The 19,107-nt window shown below is 34.7% G+C and overlaps 1 protein-coding gene across 1 annotated transcript; it reads right to left on the reverse strand.

Annotated features, from left to right (window-relative positions):
- Positions 1 to 1,004: 1,004 nt before the first annotated feature.
- LOC132553226 (uncharacterized transporter slc-17.2-like) lies at positions 1,005 to 18,458 on the reverse strand. The gene is made up of 11 exons (XM_060217456.1): positions 18,443 to 18,458; positions 14,959 to 15,188; positions 14,190 to 14,423; positions 11,486 to 11,573; positions 10,469 to 10,564; positions 7,475 to 7,602; positions 5,953 to 6,102; positions 5,212 to 5,344; positions 4,208 to 4,358; positions 2,885 to 2,975; positions 1,005 to 1,229 (listed from the first exon to the last, which is right to left on the reverse strand). The coding sequence occupies exons 1-11, from the start codon at positions 18,456 to 18,458 to the stop codon at positions 1,005 to 1,007; spliced, it is 1,542 nt and encodes a 513-aa protein (XP_060073439.1).
- Positions 18,459 to 19,107: the final 649 nt, after the last annotated feature.

Here is a 19,107-nt window from a genome sequence, read left to right on the forward strand (position 1 = left end):
TTCGGGCAAAAGTCTAGTGAACTTGAATAAAGTCCTTAATAAGAACGTGTAAATGAATGTTTGATTAACCAAGCTACCTGATTTTATGTTTGTCGGCTTGTAGGTTGCTGGGATGAAATTCGAATAAGCAATTTTGATCAACAGTCAAAGTAACATGGTAAAATTTGTTTAAAATGTTAAAAATCTTTTTTTTTTTTTCTGAAGCAAAAGGTATCGAATCATAATCACAGGGTTCAAATTTATGAAATCTGTTAAAAACTTTTGTTTTGTAATCAAAGCAACGGCTGGAATCATAATATTTGGTTTTAGGTAAGCGAAAAAACAACGAATGATATGTTTCTGATAGGGTCCCTCCTGGATTGAAGAAAAACAAAGATCACAGAAGTCAAATTTCTGCAAACCTTCAAAAATGTTCTTCTAACAGATCAATATGTCTATAATCATATTTGATGAAATAAAATTTATCAAATTTGAGTAACATAAATTACTTTGAACCATATTCAAGGTTTCAAGGGTCAAGTTGATGAAACTCTCAAACGACGTTCATTAACCATCCAAGGAAAGCCAACAACGTGTACAGTTAATTTATTTGTGAAAAATATTCTAATAACCGGTGAGCGTTGCAGACCCATTAAGTCTCTTGTTACAATACAATTGCTCACTATCACCAAATGATTTAACACTTTTTCTTTTTGGATAGGTGTGTGTTTCACTGCTTGATGGCCATAATGACCTTTTTATGTTTTGTATTAGTATTGATAATAACAATATTTCATAAAGGTTTCGTTTTTTATTACTAACAGTTATAAATTAGGAGTTGAGCATAAATATCTTCGACTCTTGTTTTTTTTTTTTTTTTTTTTTGAAATAACAACGACAGAACTAATCTTTTGGAAATTTAATTACCCCTATAGTATAAAACAGCATTTCAAAATTCTGCAAAGAAATCATAAAGGTGAATCACGTCAAACCAAACATATATGTTTGGTTTTGCAAATGTTAATTTAATTATATCTTTTGTTCTCATTGATTTCTACAGACAAACGCGAGTCGAAATCGATGGCATTGTTGTTATTACCAGTCACTTTAATCATCACATCTCTATTCTGTTCGGGATCTTTTGCCCACTCTTGTTCCTCTGCACTGGCCAGTACGAAGAACAGCACAGCACCCACCACAGACACGCCCACACATCCGTAAAACACGATTTGCCATTCATCAGATGTACCCTGTAAGCGAATGCGTGAAAATTGACGATTAGTTTGTTTTCCTTATGTTTGCTCTCTGACTTTTGAGGATGTACATCACCTAACAAAACAATGTGATGAATAAGCTGTCTTTCCCTATAACTCTTCTAGGGCATACGAATAACTGTCAACTCATAAACTACTATTTATATTTGATAACGAAATACATTTTCTTTTTTTTTTTGGCAAATACTGTTCACAAGCGACAACTTTTATATTTCGAAAAATCTCTTCAGAGGACCATCGATACTTGATCGTATTTCAAAAGTTTCAAACATGAATTGTTTACCAGCAGATACAACTGCACTGGTTAAAGCAAATCTGTCTAACCCTGTCACAACGGTTGTATAAGTTAAATGATTCAGACTAGGATTAAGTTATGAATATTATATGGATTCAGTCACAAATCACACTTGGCTGTTTACAGTTTACAATTCATTATGGGAGAAATGTTGACAGCAGTTGCGAAATCCACATCTTGAAGTGGTGAACTCTTAAATGATTTTAGATATAGATTAGAATCAAATATTGCTTGTGAACGAAAAGGTCTTGAGATGCTTTGCCGAATTTGCAATTGTCATGACCCCAACATTTTCCCCTGGAAAACGGCAAAATCTTTACTAACGTTTATATTGAAAAAAAAAACTTTCTAGCATGATCTGTTTAGTTTCGTTTGAAAATAATTCGGACAAAATTATTTGCATTCCATTAAGTTATTCTACTTTCTTCAAAGCAGAATTTCTAGAAACTGTCAATAAAATAAATATCCGATGAGTGTAAATGCATTTTGTCCTCTTGTCACTATATCTTCGATATCGATATTTTGCCAGACTGAACCGGGAATAAATTTTCAGAGATTTCTTCATATGCAATGTTCTTGAACCTTTTTATGTTACAAGGGTTATCAAATTGACTTTGGTTCACTGGAATGAGAAGACTTCGATGAAACTGACATTTTGCCTGTAGATTTCTGGGATGTAGTGCTACAAACATACCTGAAAACGATATCAATGTCGCGATCATCGGGATCAAATATATTAAACGCAGTGAAGAAGAGGCCCATAGCGCCTGCAAAAACTTACCTTGTTTGGTTTTGTAAAAGGGATGTGACTAATCAAACTTGAGCTTAATACTTTCAACCAATCTGAAGAAAGATTCCCCTAACGGACCCCTCTCCTCTGCTCATGTATGGTCAGATTCACAGTATACACAAGGGTTTCAAAGCTAACTGTTTATAAAAAACTTGGTCAAAATTCCTTCATCTCTACAAGACGGATTTCAGGGTTTATATAAATTTCCCTCTTAGGCATCACATCCCCTCCAGCCTTGGCGCACCGTTTACAACAAAACAGTTCCTTTTCCAATTATGTTTTAGATCATATTATGTCAAGTAATACATAATACAAAATGACATCCCCTTTGCCCATAAAGGCGCTCCGACTACTTTTAGATTCTGCCATCGTTACAGCAGAAGAATTTAAAAAATCGAGCCACAATATTTCGACAGAATTAAATCGCCCAGTGTGTACAAAATCCACTCTGTCATTTATGATGAGTTAATCAATAGGACACCAAAAATAGCTCAATATGAATAAGCTCTTGCGTCGCTTGTATACACAAATGAATTTTAAACTTACATTTGGAGTAGCAGCTGCAACCAGCAGAGGTACAAACAGTGAAAATACACTGTTTAGAAAAATACACATTCCATTAATGACACCAGCAAACCTGAAATCATACCGAAATATAAATGAAACACCCTAAAATGCAGAAATCATAAATCCTTTACACGACATTAAATACATTAGTGTTGTTATAATAACCAAGACTTAATCACAAAGTATCTAAAAATCTTCTTTTTTCATAAATAGTTCATAAATGGGTTATTTTTTCCAAACTATAAACATATGCTTGAGCTCACCTTCTAATGAAAGATTTACCGATATGCATTACACGAAAATGCATAATAAAATCAAGAACATAGTCTAATGGTCGTTGGAGTTGGGGCATATATCTGACTACATAATGCGCCAAATTATCCATATAAAACATATTGATGAACAAGAGCCAGAAATAGGTGCACCACTTCTGCGAAAAAAATTACACAATCAACACTGGATATTTTTTTCATTTTGCGAAATTTTGAAACATGTTCGAGATTACAATTGTTCAGCAGTTGCCGCTAATTTTATTGGATCTGTTGATACTCCAGGGCCTTCTTCAGATAACTGTAAAATATTTATTTATTTATTACTATGTTAACGGCCCCTCAACACATAAAATGTCATTAGGGCTATCAACCGGTGACACACACAACGATCCAAACAGGAAAAAAAAAACATCAAACAAACGAAAAATGCTAAAAATATTAAATGGTTATATTATCACAAAAGATTTAAATGGTAAGTCATGTTCTATAATAAAGATAAATACAATATCAAAATCGGAATATTTTACAAATTATTCTAAATAGCACGAAAACTTTTTCCCAAGTCAAATCCGGTGTTATCCGGTAACAGGGAGTGATGGTTCCACGCACAAAACTACGACCAACGAAAATGGTAGTGGGAACAATGAAATAGCACAAGTACTAAACAAGGTGAACCATGATGGTAAAAGGTATCTGTTTCATGGACGACGCCCACCTGGTAAGTAGATTATTATAATATTTATGACGGGAAATCAACTCAGAAAAAATTATAAAGTTCCATACTGGTGATACGAAAGTTCAGAAATAAAAGAACATCAAACAAACTAACATGTGAAAGTGTTATCAATACAATTACATACAATAACTAAGTGATTATGATCCTGTTAAAGAGAACGACAGACAGCATGCCGACACTATAGAATTTTGCATTTGGTCTATCTGAATCTTCATCTCCTGGTGTCCCTTTGACAACCGTCCTCATATGACCTCGACAGTTCCAATGACGTTAAACCTAAAATTGTGTACTTACCTCGGAGCTATATCGGCTGGATTGACCCTAAAACCAGAGTTCATACAGGTGAGTGTGAACCAGTAAAGAGTCATAAGTATGACAGCGAGTACTCGGTCATTTTCTCCAAGGAAACTGATCCAAATGATGATGGGGACAGAACCCATCAAGCCTGGTACAAACGGAAATAATGATTTAATGATTGCTGTTACTTTTATAACAGAGCAAATTCTGCAACCTGAGATATTCTTATTTGATTGCACTCTAGATGTTTAATAATTTAAAAGTGTGAAACTTTGACCATCGGTATTGGACTTTTGATACAGTATTGCAACAGTAATATAGTTGGTATATCTGTTCTTGGTGTGAAAGGCATTGATATTCTGTGATGTACTATATTGAATCTCGTGTCTTGTCTTGTGATTTTTTGCAAAATGACCGATACTCTCGTGTGCCAAATAGAAGTACAGGGCGGAATAAAAGTACAGGATCTTCAAAATGAAATGAAATGTTGGTAACACCCTACAGCACGATTTCGGCCAAGGACAGATTGGCGATTCCATTTCCGGTTATGTTCCGAGGGGACTTTCGTCACAACACGGTGAAAATATGATTTCGCATTTTGAAGTAAGCAGTGATAGACAGTTGAGAATATCATCACACATCACGGGAATATTAAACAAATGTGTTTTCCATTCACGAATTTTGAGATTCCGCTTCGGTCGAACTGAAAATGCGATGCAATGTTGAGCCTACTCGTCTTCGTTTTACCAACGGTGGACGATACCATCAGGTCACCAGTTACGGGGGTTCACAATGGAGTTTTCCTTGGGTCAGAACATTGTTTTTTAAAACGTGGCGCGGTAGGCGAAGCTCGCCCGCGAGCTGATTTTTTTTTTTACAAGATTTTTCAAAAAACGTACAAACCCAAATAAGCATCGTACAGGGCGGATTTTTCTCCATAAAAATAAACGTACATGTACGTTTATTTGGCACACGAGAGTACACGTGTATAATTCCCTCACCACAAACATGACATGTTTTTCTTATTGCAGTCAATGACAACCATCTTTTGGTAAAAAACAAGTCGGAAAGACGTCCAAAGACAAGTGCTCCAAGAAATCGGCCCACGAATGCCAATGCCGATACCAAACCATTCTGTAACAAGATATTAAGATATTTTTTCAAAAAAACTTTTATAGTTGTTTATTGGATCTACATCATGTAATAGTGGGAAGTTGTTTTTGCTCAATGTTTCTGAAGCCCACTTTGATACTTTGTATGTTTTGTGTTGAGGTACGATTGTTAAGTATGGAATTTTCATCATACACTTCACTTGTGTTGTTGTCAATAGCTTTACGTATGAGTTAAACCATTAGAACTTCTTTTTCTTTTTTTTTTTTTTACGGAAAATGAGCCATTTGTCATCTTTATGGGAAAAATGAAAGGATTTCACTTTATGTATAACCATAACAATATGCTAGGTCAGTCAGTCTATAATGAGCAATATCTATACACATCATTGCAAACATGACGCGTGATAGACTTTCGTGTATTGTTATAGAGACATACATGTGGTATACATGAACTAAGCAGGAAGACTAAATCCAATTCATGCATTATTGCGTAGTATGTAGTATATTGTTAGCATATCTGCCATTGCTATGTGTATGGACCAAGAGGCTTAATTTTTCTATTGCCAATAAAAATATTACATAAGAGAACTTTGTACTTGCTTCTACGATACTCAATAACATATGTCTTACCGTTGCAACATCAAATTTTAAGACTTGTTCTATATATAGCGGAAGACACACCGCCATGACCATAAACATAATTCCGGATGTCACATAACCAATTACGCATGCCCAGACTGGTCCTGATGTCAGCATCTTTAACCAAGGTACCTTCAGAGGCTATTTAAATAGACAAAAATATAAATAGGTTATAAAATCAAATACATAAACCAATAGTAAATAGTCAATTGAGTCATTTTATAACATTTATTAAACATTGCCTTAAAGGAAGTCAATAGCGAACAAAGAATATCGTTAAATAGAATATCTCTTATTTTTTTCAGAATAGTAAACAAAGACCGATACAGACGATCCTTCATCATGATCAATTTTCCTTCTCTAGCGGAGTTTTCCATGAAACGGGTTTTATATTGTATAATCAGTCAGATGTTTGTCGCACCAATTCTGGTATGTATTTATAATCTAAATATAGTTTAGATAATATCTAAACACTTTTACTGCAAACTGGTAAACGGTTTGAATACTTTAATTTATGAGGTCATTTGCTGGTTTTCACCTTTATAGACACCCTATTAGAACCCCTCCGCCTGAAAATTATGTCTGTATATGATAATTTGATAAAAGGCGAAGTTTTAAATTACGAAATATATTTGCATAAACGAAAGATATACCACTGTCTAACAGGAAACCATAGGAAATTCATTACCAACTTCATTATGTCAGCAACTTTGGCCGTATTACGTATAGCAATATCGCATAACATTTCTAATATTTGTGTCCGTCTCTAGACAATATATTACATCTTGATTTTGATATACAAAAAAGTTTCTCTTTTACCAGCATGGGCTCTTAATAGTAATTAGTCTTGTGTTTATTGTCCAACGCATCCCCTGGTTGGCCAAGGCCATTTCAACAGAGGACGCTAAAAACCAAATCTGGACCAAATACTAGGATCAAAAGGAGAATTTTGAAGATATATTTATATTTTCAACGGCGCTGCCCTAATGTGGCATAATGTACTATCCCTCCATACAATGCACCCTCCTAAGCTTTTCGAGACGCTGTCATTAAGCTCTCCCGACAATTGCAATGGTCTAAAATCCAAGCAAACAAACGGAAGTTCAAAAAATGTACTCGATCAACTTTTGGTTAAGTCCTTACGACCAACCGAGAACATATTTCAAATATTTCGTTATCTATTACTTGTTGGACATCTTTCCGTATCTCCCACGAGATCCAAAATCCCGTTCATTCAAGTAAAGTCATCGCACGATGTCTTTGAAATTCCTATATCAGAACGGATATATTTTTGCCTTAGCAATGCTCTCGAAGGATTTAAACGATTATTTTATACAGGACTGAATGACCATCACTAAAGGATTTGTTACGTATAATTTGGACAATATTCAATTGTTCGTTTGGGAAAAATAACGTTTAGAAGATGACAGACACTGCGCCGAAGCATAGTTCACCGTTCCTCTGAACAGCTGAGCAAACAAATGAGATATTTCAGTCTATATTCACCGTGTACCTTTCCATGTGATTTTGTTCTATGGCTGTTGATATATTCTGATTCTGACGGCTTGATCCAGGGATGAAGATTAGGTTTGTCATAAACCAAAAATACCCATAGAGTCATGGCTACCACATTCACCCCACCTGTTTGGAAAACTTGAGGTGTAGCACGACACATGGGCTATTGTCTTCACATGGGATCCCAGAGGGATATTGACGCCCACCATCGTTTCATCTTGATCAGTTAATGTTGGGCCGTTTTCTTCCTTGTTTCTGTTTTGCTCTTAATTATATGGAATTTGAGAATTAATCTAAGAAACATACAAATTGTCACCGATTTGGTAATTTTATTTTCTGGACAGACCCAAATTAAAACGGCAAAGGGGACCAGAGGAAACCTTCCTATTGGTATTTGAGTAAGATCCATCCAGTATCTCTTAAGAAATCACAATAACAAATGTTCATTTTTATAATATAACAAAGGCACCGGTCAGCTATTCTGCGTCTCTAACCACTCCCAACATGAAAAGGCCAAACCCAAGGACAAATGAAAAACTACAGGTGAAATCTAAGAAAAAAAATCCATCAAGCCCTTCTCAGAAGTATAGGTGTGAATATAGATGTCAAAATCTAGCATGGCCGCTTGTCGGTCATTTCGTTTACATATGAAAGAGAAAGATCCATCTAGACTGATCAACAAACAGCGATAAAAACAGCATTCAAGATGTCGGTTTGGTTTTATTTCTTGACCAGACCTTAGATTATATGGGGAAAATATACCAACGGGAAGCTACATATGAAATATGAGAAAGACCCATCTCAAAAAATAGTGATGCCAATATCTTATTGTGAAAATTTTGTTTCGCCTCTTGGCGGTAATTTTGTTTTTCTGATCAGCCTGAGGATCATAAGAACACTCTTATGGACCAAGGGAAGCCTAAATATTCAATGATAGAAAAACTCCAATATTTCACTAGAAACCGATATAAAAAAACCCTTTCATTGACATTAACCAAGGTGACTGCCTGTTAGTTATTTGGATTTTCTGGTCTGTCTTAATATCCAAAGGACACATCTATGGACAAACGAAGACCTATATGGGAAATTTCAGGAAGATCCATCCAGTGCTCCAGAAATTAATAGCAATTACGAAATTAGTCAAAACAGATAATCTCAAAATAAAAATGATATTAATAGCAAAAGGAAACATACATATCCCATTGAAACAGAAAGTAATAAAGAATGTCTCAAGAAATAACAATAAAAACGTGCACTGTAAAAATCGAAGGGGCATTTTGGCAATGTTATTTCCTTTATTTATTGATTAAAAAAGAAAAGAACTCAACAAGGAACCAAGCCGAACCTTCGATCTGTCCAGTTTTGCACAGGAAGTAGCGATAACAAGAACTGTTTAAGAACGGACGTTGGACGCAGGGCGATACGATAAGCACACCACCTGATGACTGTGCTAAAAACAGATAAACTCAATTCTTTGTTTTAGGTGATCAACAATTCTTTCAACAATCAAGTGAATATGTATAAAAACATAATAAAAACAAGTGATTCTAGAGGGATCTTGGCACCCACCTTTATATGCTTTCCTTTTCCCTTGTCTTCTGTTTCTGCTCTTAATGATAAGATATTCGAATATTCCATTCCAGAAATAGCGATGATAAGGAGTGACCAAAGTGAACATACGTATGAAATATGAGATATGCATTCAGTACTTCTTAAGAAGTAGCAATAACAATCTTTACTAGGCAAAATCCAAGATGGCTGCCTGTCGGCCATTTTGTTTTTCTGGTCAGTCCCAAACTAAAACAGGCACAACTAAGTACCTAAAGAAACCAAAAAGTGAAATTGGAGAGAGAAAGATCTATAGAGTGGTTCCCAAGAAAGTGATAACAAACTTTCTAAGTCAAAAATCCAAGATGGCCGCATGTGAGACATTTTGTTTCTCTTAATCAATACTAAAATCAAACAGACACAACTAGGGATCAAGGAATGCATAGACATGACATTTGAGAAAGATTTATGTAGTTCTCAATAAATAACAATAACAAACTTTCAAAATAAAAAATCTAAGATACCGTCTGTCGGAATTTATTTTTTTCTGATCAGATCCAAAATCGAATGGGCACACCTAGGGACTAAGGAGAACCTACGTATAAAATTTGAGAGAGATTATTTTCTGACTAGCGATAACAAACTTCATTGATAAAAAATTGAAGATGGCTGCCTGTCGTTTAATGTCGTTATTATTTTTATCAGCCTCAAAATCAAACGAGACAACAAGGGACTAATAGAAACTTACATATTAAAATCCACCCTTTAATTCTCAAGAAACAGCGATAACAAAAATTGTTAACGGACGGTTCACGGACGAAGAGCGATTTGAATAGCTCACCATCTGATGGTGGTGGGCTAAAACAGAGGGTGGGCGAAAACATATATCAGACGGCTTTTGTGACAATAAACACGTTAATATTATTAAGACGTCAATGAAATTAAACAAATGAATTAACGTGAAGCATTCCTGATATCACATAATGAGCAGGTGGTCGTTTCTACAACTGATTCGAAATACCATTATATATATTTGTCGGCATGGTTTTAGTATAAGCGAAATATCTTCAAGTAACTTATGATAATAGTTAACGATATCATCAAAATATCTCATGTTATCTCCGTTACATTTGTTAATATTGAACTTATTCAATGAATTAGCAGGAAAGTCAACATGGTAGATAGGAAATCCTATGTTTCTTCGCTAGATATGGAAAACAAATCGGTTTTTGAAATAACAATGTATTTATTTCATAAGTTTGCGCAACAAAAATGTAGACGGTGTAGTAACATGTATTATTAGTTAGCGTATTAACGTTAAGAACCAAGCATAATGAATTCAACATTGTTTGTATGTTTACCACAACGATCTTTTACGTATCGGGGATAAGGGCTCCGGTGAAGGTTGCTATTTACGAAAAATCATAGCAGAATTTGTACTCACCATAAATGTAATACACGAAAGGCCAACCACCCAGAACAGGTATGTTGCAGATAAACCCTGACAGGAGGAAGTTTCCTATCCCACCAATACTGTTAGCTAATAAAAGTGAAAACATATGTAATATCCTATAAGTAAAAATACATATTACATGGCATCAATATGAGAAAAAATTCCTTTTTGCTTTAATTTATGAAAAACATTTGGAAACGTTATGTTGATAAGATTTGAAAAGATTTCGTAATTTCAAGAATTCAGTATAGGGCATGGACATCAAAAACAGCTTTTTTTCTGCTATGGTGACGTCTATAACTTGTTTGATATTTATCAATAAGGTCGGTTTATACGAAATGCCATCTCATTGTGATTATCGTTCCTTCTAATGAAAATAAAGACTTTTCTTTAAATGCTAAACGATGTATACAAAGAGCAATGTAAAATATTTTCAAATAATTTTACATTGCCATTTGTACTGCGCATTATCATCTCGTGCATAAGTACTTATCTGATGTAATACGTATCCTTGTTTTTCACTTGAAACTGGTATGACATTTGACATTAACTGGGGAATAGGTTGAAGTGCTAACACGGTGCTAATAGAAGTTACGTCGTTCTTTTTAATATTAAAAAATGTATTGGTCATTCCTATGAAAAACCGCTCGCTTGAGTGACGCAGGGTATGATATGACATAATCGTAATATGGGATTGGGGGGTGCCTCAGGGAATCTCGTCAAACTTTCCACTCTTATAAAGCATAAAAATATTTCATATTTGGATTTTGGGGTCTATAAGGTCACAACGAAATGTCGATGTAACTATTTGAAGAAACTTATCGTCAGCACTTTGAAAAAATTCCAGAATGAATGAAATCACCAATCAAACTTTACACAAATGCCCAACTTAATTTCGTATAGGTCAGTTTGGGTCGCTATGGTTATTGTATCATTCGCAATGTCCTATGTTTGCTTTACAAACTTTTAAAACAATATATCAATGTTGACATGAAAGGGATATCCTACCTTGTTCTGTAATGGACATCATCTGAGCACGTTCGGGAAGAGGTGCCCAATTTGACAAGAGCTGGGTACCACATGGCTCCAATCCCCCCTTTAAAAAAGAATATACTGCAATGAAAAACTGGAATATGGGTAAGTGGAAGTATGTTGATCTTGAATTCAAAACAAAGGAGAATTGTTCAAAATATTTCAGTACTTTAAAAGTGTTGGAAATTTCATGAAAATCACTGAAGAAGTGAGGCTGCTATAGCGCTGACGATGGCTTTCTAGATAGTAAAAGTGGCCTTCAACTACCAACCATGAAAATCAAAATTGTTACGTACATCATATGTTTTTAAGTTTGTGAGGTTTTAACAACCAAACAATCCTGCAATTCAACAGTGTTCAAGTACTTAAAATTTGTGAGAATTGTATGAAAATTCCTAAAAGAGTGAAGTTAATTGAGCGCTGACAATGATTTTCTGAAGTAACACTGACAATTGAAAAGAATAAAGTTGACCGGCAACACGTTTCTATACACAGTAAAGATGACCTTGGCCTACATCCATCAACTCTTATAATCTAAGATATTGTGATGCTTTATTAGTGTGTAAATGTTGATCATAGACTGGGACCACGAACTGCATCCATGGCACTCAACGTCCCCGAGGTATGTTGATGCTTTATAAGTGTGTAAAGTTGGAAGAGATTCCTTGATGGAATGAAATCACTAAGGTGCTAACAAACTTTGCTGTTACGCACGTACGTACACAGGCAGACACCCCCACAATCCAATCAGTAGGGGTCAAACATCGTTAAAATACCAACCGATCATCCGTGATATCATTAAAATATAATAGGTCACTTAACATGCGCCCTCCATCAACTTGATTTTTTTTCTTAAAGACACGTCAGAATCATGGATTTATAATTGCCGTAGGCACATCAATGAGGCAAGGGATAAAAGAAACATTATGGTTATCCATTAAATATGCATTCTCGATTCTCCAGGGGTAACGCACACTATTGTTCTCCACATACCTAGAACATCTCATGTCAAAATTGAAGATTGGCTTTGAAGCTGGGTGTCTCTCCTTTGTAAGCTTCTGTAATTGGCCACTTTCTACTGAAACCCACTGTAACCTGATCAAATTACTACGCTCGTGCCTTCAATTTTGCTATGAAATATTTCAGGGGTGCAGAAATCGAAAGTGATCGTGTCGTGGATGTCAAATATGAGATTGTATAAAGGATACAAATAAAAAGCATCATCAAATACAAATTTAGAACTTTGTACAGTAAGTGTAATGAATTAACATGTATCAAACGGCTGTTTCGTTATTCTAGAACACAAGAGTGATGCTAAGGGACTGAATTTTGAAACGCATGTGTGACTGAGAAAATCTAAATTACTAAAAGATGAATAATGTAATTAATCGTTGTGTTTAATTTAAATGCGATATGTTGTTCAATGTAGATCTGCAGATAGAAGTTTAGATATTTAAATAATTTACTGTGCTGTGCTGGAGTTGTAAGCCGAATATAGGAAAAATGTCTTATTTTGATTTACTGTTCACAGAAAAGTAATGTTATGTGATTTTTTTCTGTTGTTAAAATAAAGTAAGCTTGATACTCGTTTATCTGTATACTTTTCGGTAACGATTTGCCCATGCAAAGTTAAAATCAAAATGATTTGAACATTTGTTTGCATGGAACGTCTCATGACAACTGCAGGGGATGGCCGAGCATTCGGGATGCTACAAGTAGGACAACCACAAAAAAAATGCGAATGCACACATACACATCAATGCATGACATTTCTCGATTATGGTATGGATTCCGGAGGGCCGGAAACGTCACCGTGAGGTCTCGATCGGGTAGACTACGGTATATGACAGCAAGCTGGGATATTTATTTTAGTACTCTTATTGTGACAGCTGCGTTTCTGAGCATGACTGTTTCGGTTTGAGCTCCAATCAATTTTGATTGTTGGACTGACTTGTACTTGAATGAAGGTGATAGCCGCATAGGTTTACGGTACCTATAATGATATCCTTCATCCAATTGCAAGACCCTTTGCAGGTGCTGTCGGCCCTGAATTTGTACTGATCGACAGCAATGCTCGACCACATAGGGCTAGACCTGTGAATAAGTACCGTCAAGCAGGGACGACTATCGGACATGCGTAGGACTTGGTACAATAACGCATTACCGATATGCCAATACCGATTGGGGCCAATGGAGGACTATCACTATTGATAGTGTTTCTAAACTCACTGAAGAATTTCAAAATTTTCATAAAAAAATCCAAAAAAGCCTTCCGCAGCAATCTGGAATATCCAGTGATTCTTAAATGTGGCATGCACAACATTGTCTGTATCCATTAAGCCGCATAGAAAATCTGATAAGAAATTATGAAGATAAGGCCAGAGGACATTTTTTCAGTCAGATGAAAAATAAATATACACTTATTCAATCCTAGAGCTTGTACAGTTGCTGGAGGTATATTACACAAATACACGTAGCAAAAGGAAAAAGATGCAGCTATGAGCAGCTTCGTATCATCATAGTAATACTAAGAAATGATTAAGGCAATTTTCGCAAGAGCTTTTATTCGTTTTTGAAATTTTGTTATGGTTTGAATATTCATTAACCGATATTGATATGAAAAACATTACATATCATATGGGCTAATTATATCTAGAATTAATGTTTTGACGAAACTTACCGTCGCTATGCCGATCACCACACGTGTAGCTAGAACCACCCAAGGACTGACAAATGTTAAAGCCGGCGTCACAAACGATGTAACGATCATGATAAATGTTAGGAACAAAATCAACTTCTTCCCACTGATCCTTCCAGTTAAGTTTCCGAAAATAAGAGATGTAAATACTTGGCCCATGTAATACCCCGAGATGAGAAGTCCCTCCATAGTGCTATCCCAATATACGTAGTTGTCCTAGATCACAGAACAAAATAAATTTAGCGCAGATGTACATTGATGAATTCAGTGTAAATGACAGGTTTGTTTGACTATTGGCCTGCTTCCTTCATTGCTATTAATGTATTTGGCAAGGTGTGTCAAAGTGAAACTGCCGTAACATATACCACGTGAACTATCACTATATGCATTTTTTTCCACTCTAAATGTACGCGTTTTAATACTTTGCAATGCTGAATTATGTTTTTTTTTCAATAGAGAAATTGGAAAATATATATATGAATAAATTAAACTTTTTGCAACATTCTTTTATTCGGGGGGCATCGATCGGTTCTACCGTTTTCCTTGTTCATATTGTTTGACTAGGCGCAGTAGGAATAATAAGTATTGTGGAAAACTGCACCTTAGCATAAGCTCATCGGTCCTGCGGCCAAAAAATCCTAACTCTACTAACAAAACCTCGGAGAATGTGTCTACACAATCATCAGTCTGTCTTCAACTTGTCCTTATCTATTTGAATCGTCAAACTACACGATGTATTTTAATCACCTACCAGATACGGATCGCGGTAGGTGACGTTCGTCCCATTTTGTTCCACTGTGATAGTAAGGTTTCCAGGTTTCATGCAGACAACCACCATGGACATGTTAAGTCGGAGTAGTATGGAACAGGACATGGCCAGGGCAGCGATAATTCCAACCTGCCATCGACATGATGTATACTTCTCCAGAAGAGTAAACTTATACTCTTTACTTTTATCATCTTTCAGGAGAGGTGTTTGCTCTGTAATATGCAATAAATAAGCAGTACAACACAATGTATTGGACTGCATTGACTTGTAGCCTACACGTGATATTGACTGATAATAATTTAAAATAATGAATTAATTTATTCTTGACGAAGTGACAGGTGTCCGTCTGTATCGAAAACCTAGACTTAATTTCTTTTTGGATGAAATGTGTTGAAAGTATATATATTGGTTTCAAATCAAGAAAATCAATTAACATTGGCCAACAAAATCGAGAGGGTTTATTAAGCAGTTGTGCGCATTTCTTTGTTTTATATATATAATATAGAGAATCAGTCTTTTCTTTTAACGATTGAAAGTAAGTAATATAAATATTACAAATATTTGTTATAAGTGGCATACAAGTTATTTACAAATTGTCATCTATAAAATTAATTAATGAAAGAAGAAAAATACTACGTACAAAACCCCTTACTTCGAGTGACCTGTTTCGACTACAAGAATTATTATGACGATCAATTAGCATGTACAAAGGTGTGGTCTGTCAACGATATCTGTTAGGTGTAGTTTTAAGACCGGCAGTGGAATGCTCCTCATTATAGTGCGGAAATATTACAATTTATTGCGAATCATCAATACCTTTTACCTCCAAAGCAAAAACGATTATAGAAATTTGTATTGAAATGAAATTATTACAAAAACAATTATGAATTAACCATTGCCCTATAAAATTTCCTCGAAAAAAGTTCACCTTGTCAGCCAATCAAAATGAGTTTTCATTTTTTCATCGTTTGGGATGGGTTTTCATTTTTCAACTTTTGTTTATGCTTGATGCCTAAGGAGTGGAATAACATCAATTTATCGAACAGGATATTAGTATTAATATATTGTGCATGGTGTTAAAAAAGAGAAACAAATTGCGAAAATAAGCGTTTTTATCAATATATAACAAAGACACGTATTATCCATATGGCAAATTTTAAGTCGACACTTCAAAGATATTATGGTAGCAGTACAGTCTCTCGATGTGGCCATGGGTGATATTTTTGTTCATTGGATTACAAAGATTTTATTTTAAATTAAAAAAAATGAAACCTTGCAAATATTTGCCTTGTTTTGTTGAAGTGGTCAAGGTGGTGTTTTATTTTTTTCTTAGAATAATATTTTAGCTTTTTGTTGGAGATTACTGTTTGGGCAGTCTCGAATCTGTGTTTACGCACCAAAAGCTGGCTTTACAAGAAGTGAAATTTTCATGGTGTTTAGACGTGGGCATGTTGTGAAGTATTTCCGAGTTGGAATTTACTGAAATGTAAGTACTTTGTTGCCATGGCAATGCTGTTGATTATAAGGCAGATGTTCAGACATAACTTCCTTCTATAAATGTGTAGTGTTAGGTTGAAATTAGCAGTATTTTGGCATTTTTAGGATTTTTTTTTTCAGTTGGTAGCCATGCCAATTATATGTCAGAAATCAGAGGAATTTTTTTATTTACACAAAGTTTATCTCTCTACTATTCATGTAGTTGTTATGTAGTTTATAAATATATATACATGTAATGATGTATTTTTCATAACCAAACTGCTGTACCAGTATATCTCAAACAAGACCAATAATTTCAGAACAAATGCAAATAAAATGTTTCCCGCTACCTATGCTATGACAATAGACAGAGGTAAGCGATACAGGTTGAAACCTGATTCTTTCATATATCAGCTTGTAGATATATTATTTTCCATATATATTTTAGAGTTATTTTTTTATAATTATGATATTCTTAACGGCTAGTTAACATATAAAAAGGTTATTAGGGCCATCAACCAGTAAAACACAAAGCGATCCAAAAAGAAATAGTATCAAACGAACTGGAAAGGAAAAGACAAATGCTAAAAAATTGGTAAGTCATGCTCTGAATTGTAGACAAACATCTTTTTTTATTAATCTGAACAGTTCAAATAAGGTCTTTGGACTTGTAACGTTACGATATAAATGTTCTCGAGTAGACAGAAGAAAAAACTGTTTAGCATTCAATAGCTCATCATATGCTACGCCTTTCAACATATATGATTGTGTAAGGTGTGTATGGCCCATCCGAAGACTGGCAAGAACAACTTCGTCTTGGCGCTTGTCTCTATCACATGAAGACCATTCACTGACGATAGGTTTTACGGAGTGCAATTTATGATCGATATGTTGATTCCATTCCTCCTGTCACTGAGCTATTAAAACTGTTAAAAACAACAGGTGGTAGCATTAACTCTGCCTCTGAGGCACGGTCTACTTTTTCATTGCATGGTATTGCCATATGCCCGGGAACCAACAAAATGAAGGAAATATCGTCGATATTTCTATTCCTACTACTTTGTAGTATGTAAAGAGAGTCTGAATAGATAACAGTTCTCATAACTTTGTTTTAATATGTACATGGGCGAGATAGATAGCCCAGTATCAAAAAGGCAGAGCATCGCTGACCCCGTTAGGATTAAGTTTAAACTTTTTTGAAGAATTACTGGGTGAATCCGAGTCTTCATGTATAGTTTATCCTTATTCCCTAACTGTGCCCAATTGATTTTTAGATTTATAAAAGTGTAGGCTATCTGAAAGATGTTGTTCTTTATTACAGGATATGACTTGCTATTTTTATCTTTTGTGAAAATATAAACATTAAAGATTTGTAGCATTCGTCTTTTTACCTTTTAGTTCGTTTAATGTTATTGTTATATGATAAAACATTACGAAGAAATTTACCCAATTTTGATGATGTAGATGATTTGGTAAATAACGTTAACGTTATTGTTTTCTCGCCACTAAATAACTTCTTTGTGTACCTCTGGGGTCTATGTCATTTTCAACAAAAACAGCTCTCAAGTTCGGAACTTCCGACTTAGTTAACAATTTTCTTTTCGGACCAGAAAACAAATATTTCAGCTTGTTTCATAATCTTGGTAAAAATGGTTATTTTGGTTAAAAGAAAATCCCACAGCTGCTCTCTTGTAAGATGTGTAAGAAAAGGTTAAAAACCTCAGTACTATTACCGTTTCATGAAAGATAATCACCTATTTTAAGAACAGTTGTTGAGACAAAAAACAACAAAGACTGATATTCAAGAACGCATGGAGAATAATATGTGAAAATGAATGAAAATGTAAAGAATATAGACTGACGCCTAAATCAGAAAATTAAGTAAAGTAACAAATTGATTTTATTCTAACATTAAGTTATATACTTACAATATTTGTAACATGACAATTGCAAAGTAGGGTACTAACAAAACATAGCAGATCAACCTTACCTGTAGATTTCGACATCTTAGTGCTTCCCACCTTTGGCAGTCATCAACAGGCAGCCATTATTTCTGCAAGAAACAAACATGATATAAGGTTTATTTAGCATGAATTATTCATTGTTGAGCATGAACCACTCCGTGACCACAAATATGCAGATGTTTTCGTCATTCCGGACGTTAGAATAGAATTAGGGAGCAGTCTCAATCTTGATAATATACTACGCAGTATCAAGATGTGTAATGAAGTACAAAGCAAAGCGATAGGCTCGCTGTGCCAACAATCAAATTTATTTGAATATCATTATCATTACATTCAACACATAAAAGGTTATTAGGGCCATCAAACGGTAACAAACACTGCGATCCAAAAAGAAATAACATTAAATAGTGAAGTATTATTACAAAAAAAATAGGATGGGAAATTTTAAGGTTGTTAATATGACATCAAACAGTGCTCAAAATGACACGATTATAAGGTGATTTAATCTTTAAACGACATCATATGTATAACAAAGACGCAATTTAAGTCCAACATTGCATAATGTATGAAGGAAAAATCTGTTTTATGGGTTTAAAATAATATTTATTTCAATTTTACTATTTTGGCTTTACAAGTGGTTTAATGGAGTATAAAAGCAACAGGTAGCGACAGTGTGTCCTCTTCAAAGGCT

This window comes from Ylistrum balloti, unplaced genomic scaffold (genome assembly GCF_031769215.1).
Source record: "Ylistrum balloti isolate Yb309-2 unplaced genomic scaffold, AGI_CSIRO_Ybal_v1 Utg370312, whole genome shotgun sequence".
Classification (NCBI taxonomy): Eukaryota; Metazoa; Mollusca; class Bivalvia; order Pectinida; family Pectinidae; genus Ylistrum; species Ylistrum balloti.

What these genes read in the sequence shown, in the direction of transcription:
- LOC132553226 (XM_060217456.1), bottom strand. An exon ending in CCTACCGCGATCCGTATCTG is followed by an intron (nt 14,424 to 14,958) that starts GTAGGTGATTAA and finishes TCTGTGATCTAG; the next exon opens with GACAACTACGTATATTGGGA. An exon ending in TAAAATTTGATGTTGCAACG is followed by an intron (nt 5,345 to 5,952) that starts GTAAGACATATG and finishes ATCTTGTTACAG; the next exon opens with AATGGTTTGGTATCGGCATT.